This window comes from Dictyostelium purpureum (assembly GCF_000190715.1).
Source record: "Dictyostelium purpureum unplaced genomic scaffold DICPUscaffold_499, whole genome shotgun sequence".
In the NCBI taxonomy this organism is placed as follows: Eukaryota; Evosea; class Eumycetozoa; order Dictyosteliales; family Dictyosteliaceae; genus Dictyostelium; species Dictyostelium purpureum.
In genome coordinates, this window is record NW_003519833.1 from 8,851 (window position 1) to 15,731 (window position 6,881).

Sequence of the window (6,881 nt, forward strand, 5' to 3'; positions counted from 1 at the left end):
CGATATTATAACCCATCCAAGCATTTGTGCAATCATAAAATGGCTCGGAAGTGGTATAGGTATTTTGAATACTATGTTTATTACCTAAAATTGAAGTGATGTTGATGGCTTCAAGATCAGAGATTGATATTTCATAATAGCTAAATGATGTATAGAATAACATGTAACGAGTCCAAGAATCATCATTTGGGATGGATGGCTCCCATTCATATTTACGAATGGTTTCATCATAACCATGATTTGTACGATAGACAGCATCCTTCATTGGATAACCCATTTGAGTTTGAGCGCCAGTTTTTGGGTCAGAGTAGGTGAAGTGTTATCAAAAAGATATAATTGGTCTAGTTTATCTTTAATTAAATTTCCATATCTATTCTTATTTTTTTGATAAATGATTTCTTGTTTTGTTGATTGAATCGATAATTGATCATTGTGGATTGTATTTTCTATTTCATATTTTTTAATATCTAGATATTGTTAATATGTTCCGAGTTATTTCCCAAAACTATTAGAATTTAAATTTGTTAATAATTTAATAATTTTGGAAATTTATAAAGGTTTATTTAGGAAATTAAATAAAAAAATAAAAAATTATAGTTTTAATGAAAGAAAATTATAATTTTACTTTTCTTTCATTTTTTTAACCTCTTTTCTTTTTTAACAAAAGTTTATCTAACTTTTTTACCTGTTTTCAATATATTTCAACAAATGTGATGAGTTTATTATGAATACACCATAAATAAAGAAAATAAGAAGTATATGAATTATTATTATATGTAAAAATATTTATAACTGAAAAAATAAGTATTCTGGTGATTATAGAACTGAAGGGTGTAATTTTTAAAGAATAAATTTAAATAAAAAAAATAAAAAAATAAAATAAAAAAAAAATTTATTTAAAAAAATAAATTTTATTATTTAAAAAATAACAAAAATATATTTTGATTGATGTTTATTATCTAATAGGGGAAAAGTTTTTTTATTAAAATATAAATGAAAAATAAATTATATGCAGTGGGAAATGGGTGAAAAAATTATTGTAATTTTAAAATTAAAAAGGTTATTTTTTAATATTAAAAAATAATAATAACAAATAAATGAATGTTTTATTTCTTTTATAATAAAATGTGTAAATAAATATAAATGATAATGTTCCCATGTTTTATTTATAGTTTAAAATGTTTTTTATATATTTTTTATTTAAAAAAAAATAAAAATAAAATATGTAATAAATATTTTTGTTTATAAATATATAAAAGATTACTAATTAAACTAGATAATTATTAATAAAAAATAAAACAATTCATATAAAATACAATAATTTTTTTTAATAATTATGAAGTCGAATTTCAAAAATTAATAATAAAATTAAAATAAAAGTAAATTAAAAATAAATTTTCATTTTTAATTTAACTAAATTTTTTTATAAATAGATAATAATAATATTTATTCTTCAGAATTAAACTTATAAAGTATTAAAATATATAGAAATAATATTTGAAATTAATTAATATTTTTTTTTAAATCATTTTTTTACAATTAGCTAGGTATTCAGGATATCATTTAAGAGAGAATTTAATGAAATTTTTAAATCAAAATATAGAATAAATTATTATTCTCAATTTAAAACTATAAAAATAAAATAAAACCTATACAGCTATATCAAATTAAATAAATATAAATTATAATAATTTAATAAAAACATTATTAAACAATTGAATATTTTTTAATTTATTTTTTAATTTATTTTAATTAAAAAATTTATTTTTTTTTAAAAATTTTTAAATTTCTTTTTTTTTTTTCATTTATTAAAATTAAAGTTTTCATTCACTCACACTCATTTTTTTACATCCATCTTTTATTTTTTTATACATTAAATCATATAATTTATTTTTTTATTTTTTACACTTATATACATTTAATTTTATTTTAAATAATTATTTATTTTTTTAAAAAAAATGATTCATATTTTATTGTGCATTTTTTTATTTATTTTTGTTGGTGCAATTTTTTATTATTGTTTCGGAAAGTTCATCTTCAAGAAAAACAACCGTTGCCGTTGCCGTTGCTCTACCATTAAAGGGGAATACTGCCATCATTGTGCCTTTAATTCCGATTTCAGGGATAAGGTATATGTAGAAAGTCTACATCTTGGATACGATCATAGAAACTATCGTGACAGACTAGACGGAATACACTCACTTGAAAGATTTATGCTCTATGATGAACAAGTACAACAAAATCTAAGACTATACCAACAACAAACAAGACAACAACAACAACATGAACTACCATATCAACAACAAATGAACCTAGAACATCACCAGATAATGCAACTACGTCAACAACAACAACTAGAAAAACAACAACTATACCAACAACAAGAACAAGAAAGACAAAGACAACAACAACATCAAAAAATTCAACAAGAACATCTATTTTTTCAAATTCAACAACAACATCTACAACAACTAGAAACAACTACATCAACAAAAGCTACAAAGACTACAACAACAAAAAACAACAACATTTTTTTTGGAGATACTTTTAAGTAATAATTATTTAAAAAAAATTCTTTAGTTGATGTAATATTAGTTGTACCGAATAAATGTGTATGTGTGCTTATTCTAGGTAGTAAGTCAATTAAAAACAAGATAGAATCAAATCAATAGAAAATTAAAAGTAATTAATGAAGAGTTCAAGTAGTTGTTTGTAATTAATGTGTTAAACCATCTCGTTGTATTTGCTAAAGTAATTCACCATTCATTGCCACCGTTGGTTCTCAAAGATGATAGAAAGACATGTTTCGCTATAGAGTAGTTCAGTAAAAAGAAAAGTATTTGTGCAATTCCAAAAAGAGTTTTGAATATTATGGAAGTAGAAATAGATCGTTTATTAAAAGCAACTCCAAACAATATTACCCAATCATTTTTTCAATGGTAAAATCACAATTTGCTGATTTAAACTCATTGAAATCAAATTGATAATCAAGTTCAAGATTTTGATGATTTATCAGTTTCATCACCATTATAAGAACCAGAAAAGAAAATAACATTTTTCAAATAACTATAATAATGAATCATCAGCTTCAGAAAATTTACAAGAAGAACATGAAGAAAAATCATCACCCAGCATCACCAATTGACTCATCATCTTAAATACAAAAAGAAAATATTCATCGTACTGGCTATGTACCAAAAGTTGTAAGAGCTCAACAATATAATAAAGATGAAGATGAAAATGAAGAAGACCTTTTAGATTTTGAAACGGATTAATATTGAAATCGAAGGCGATTAAATTAATAGTTTTGATAATTCATTCTATATTTCTTTTTAAGAAATAGATGAAGACCAAATTATTAATAAAATCGTTTCATTCTATGTTTCAATTATTAAATCGTTAAATTTAAAAAAATCAACTTCATCATCCAAGAAACAAATCACATCTTTATCAACATTTCTAATAAGAATAGCTCCAGTTCTTCCACAAGTAGGGGTCAATTGAAAAGAAGAAATAGATTTTAAAGTGACATTATCCAAAGAAAAAGCAAAAAGGGAAAGATGGAATAAAAAACAAAATTAACACCTCAAGTATTGGATATGCCGTAGTTTGTATTATTAAAACTATTTATGTGTATGTTTGTTTGTTGTATTTTAAAAAAAAAAATTAAAAAAAAATTAAAAAAAAATTAAAAAAAAAAAATTTTTGTAAAATTATTTATTTTTAGATTTTTTTTTAATTTTATTTTAATTTTTTTTTATTTTATTTTTTTCGATTTTTTTTTTTTTTTAATTTTTTTTAATTTTTTTTTATTTTTATTTTTTTCGATCACAACAAACAAACACAAACATAAATAAATAATTTTAATAATGTAAACCATAGCACATCCAATAAATAATAATAATTTTAACATTACTGAAAATATGTTTAAAGCCTTTCGAGAACAAGTAAGTAAATTAATACATTATTTTAAAACAACAATAACAACAAACCCATATACATAGAAAATGGCATCGTTGAGGAAATATAGAGAATAGACGCAGAATTACTAACATAAATTAAATTAACTTTTATTAATATTCAAAAGGCATATTTACCAATTAAAACCATTCAATACCCCCAACAGTATCTGCTGTCGTCGATATCATGAATGAAAGGATTTTAATCAATAATATAAAGATTTAGCATATATTTACAAATGCACAGCGAACCTATTAAAAGAGATTTTATAATATTTACAAATAATAGTAAATACTGCAAACATAATAATAATCTCAAATTAATATCAATAACTATCATAAAAAGTCACAAAGTCGCAGAATTTTTAAGTCTTTCAATCTCGAGGAAATCATCTAATAGCTAAAAGTGAATATTAGAGTTTGGCCTACCCGAAATCTTTTCAGTATTAGGTTATGAACCATTATCAAAACAGGATTTTAGCAAATAATTCCAAAAACCAATCAAATATATTTAAATACCCCAATATTAGTCATCTATATATATAAAAAAATTAATTAACTTGGTAAATCAATAATCAGTCCTCAGTTATTAGAAGTCTTTAAGAAATTTAATATTAAAACATATTATAATAATTAATAGTTAAAAATCAATATACTGCTAAACCAAAAGCAGTCCTCAATAAGAAATAATAGTCACACCCAAACATCACCAAATTCAAGTTAAAGAACAACCAAATCCAAAACCTAAACCAACTCTTCCACCAGTTTTTGAAAAACTACCACAACCAGAACAAATTCCTGTACCAGTACCAACACCAGTATTTATTCGTGCAACAACAGGATAATAGCTCAATATAGGGTCAATTTGGATCAAATAATGTATCAAGATTGAAATCTTTTAGCCCAACAACAAACAATGATACAACAACAACAATTATCGCAGCAACAGCAACAAAATTATATTATTTATGAAACAATAAATAATATAAAAAAAGAGTTTTCAAATGGTTTTGATAGGAATGATGATCAAAGGTTAAAAAGTTACAATTACAATTTGAAGAGTTAGGCAAGCAGTTTGAAAAAGAATGTACAGAGATTATAGATTTACAATTAAGAAATGCTATTGGAAGCAAAGGTAGATCAGGATCATTGTCAATTAACAGTAGATGTAATAGTAAGAGATCAGGATCATTCGTTGGTAGAGTGCAACCAGTTGTACAACCGCATCAAGAATACAGTAACCAAACCACACAGGAATTGCAATTACAAACCAATCACCACAACAATCTTCTCCCATGGGTTACATTTGATGATAATGATGTCCCAACAATACAATGTTCAACTAGTACTCCACCTGACCTCGAAAAGATAGAAGCTAATGTCATTGTTGATAATGCTGCATCACCACCAAAGCCACAAACTGCCAATAGTAATGGAGCTACCGATAGTCAAGGCAAAACCAGAGTTATTACTAAAATCTTCATAGAATCGAAGAGTTGGAAAACTTTTACAAGAAGGAATTGATAAAAACAAAGCATTAACATTGAAACTCGTAGAACGTGAAGCACTGCTGCAAGAAAGAGACTTCAAGAGATGACAAGCATTAACGCCAACTATACAGCCGAAGTACAAAAATCAACTTTGTGAACAATTAATTTCCATTAGAGATTGGAAAGAACTTCAAAGACTTTTAAGTTTAGAAAAAGAGTTTGGTACTATTAATGGTAATGTTTCTCAATATCTTCAAATAATTTAGGTAATCTAGAAGCAACTCATCAAATGGTAATCAAAGATCTTTTACACCATATGCAACAAGCCAATCGCTTACATGAACTTTGTTATCAAGAGGGTGATGATTTAGAAATGGATATTTTCGCCGCTGTCAATTCAGTTTCAGATTCATTAAAAGATTTATTACATGACTCTAAAGGTTCCTCAAGATTAATTGTAGATCCGGAATTACAAAGTAAATTTATGGATGCATCTAGAAAAATTGGTGCACTCACTCAAAATCTATTTGAAAGTGTACGTCTTCAATGTGGTCAATGTCAAGATGATGATCGTAAGAGATTTGCAAATAATTTAGCTTCATATAAAGGTGGTGGCAATGCATTGGATGCATTAGCTCAACAAGCCGATGCTGACAGAATCGAAAAAGAGAAGAAATATTTAGAGAGTGGTTTCGAAAGAGAATGATTGGCTGCTGCGTCAAATATTGTTGCATTCCTTTGCCAAATCCAAATTATATTTGGTCATCCAAAAGTTGGAAATACCGATAGTTCAAAATCTATTGCTATGAAATTACCTGGAGTTACTGATTTATTGGTTTAAAATAAAAAAATTATGGAAAATAAGGTTCAATCAAGTGTCAATGTAGTAAAACCTTCCTATAATAATAATTCAAAGAAATATAAATATTTAGAAGACCTAATTACATTCAAAAAAAGGTTTCAATAGAGTCACATGTTTCTTTAATTACATCAATTAAAAAAAAAAAAAAGTATTTTATACTATTAGTTTAATTTAAAAATAATAATATAAATAATTTAAAAAAAAATAATAAATAAAAAAAAATTATTTATTTTTATTTACTCTCTTGAGTTCTAAAATTATAGTTTATTTTCTTTTTCAATACGTTCTTTATCTATTCTTTCTCTTTTTTAGGTTGATGCTCTTTTAACCCTGTATAATTGTAAACTGGTGAAACATTTGATGAAAAATTAGATTTGGTAGAATTATTTTTAAAATTTTCTCTGTGATGACATATTACTATTTTAGCCGAAATAAATTTTTATCCTAAAACAATTAAATGTCCAATGGATTGGCTATATGATAGTGGATCGAAAAATCAGGGCATATTTGATTATTAAACTATATACATCCTTTCTTCCATATAAAACTGATTGAGAGTTTATTGAATGG

The 6,881-nt window shown here is 24.5% G+C and overlaps 3 protein-coding genes across 3 annotated transcripts in view; 2 read left to right on the forward strand and 1 right to left on the reverse strand.

Annotated features, from left to right (window-relative positions):
- DICPUDRAFT_159012 (uncharacterized protein) overlaps positions 1-277 on the reverse strand; it is a gene marked incomplete at both ends in the record, with an annotated part of 481 nt that extends 204 nt beyond the window's left edge. Inside the window, one exon of the mRNA XM_003294018.1 lies at positions 85-277. Within this exon, the coding sequence (XP_003294066.1) occupies positions 85-277 (193 nt within the window). The remainder of the gene's footprint in view (positions 1-84) is intronic.
- A 1,681-nt stretch (positions 278-1,958) lies between these two features.
- Positions 1,959-2,555, forward strand: DICPUDRAFT_84567 (uncharacterized protein; the record flags this gene model as incomplete). Its single annotated transcript, XM_003294015.1, has 1 exon — positions 1,959-2,555. One exon carries the CDS (start codon positions 1,959-1,961, stop codon positions 2,553-2,555), a length of 597 nt encoding a protein of 198 aa, XP_003294063.1.
- Positions 2,556-5,738: 3,183 nt separating this feature from the next.
- DICPUDRAFT_90513 (uncharacterized protein) lies at positions 5,739-6,155 on the forward strand (the record flags this gene model as incomplete). The annotated part of the gene is made up of 1 exon (XM_003294016.1): positions 5,739-6,155. The coding sequence occupies one exon, from the start codon at positions 5,739-5,741 to the stop codon at positions 6,153-6,155; it is 417 nt and encodes a 138-aa protein (XP_003294064.1).
- Positions 6,156-6,881: the final 726 nt, after the last annotated feature.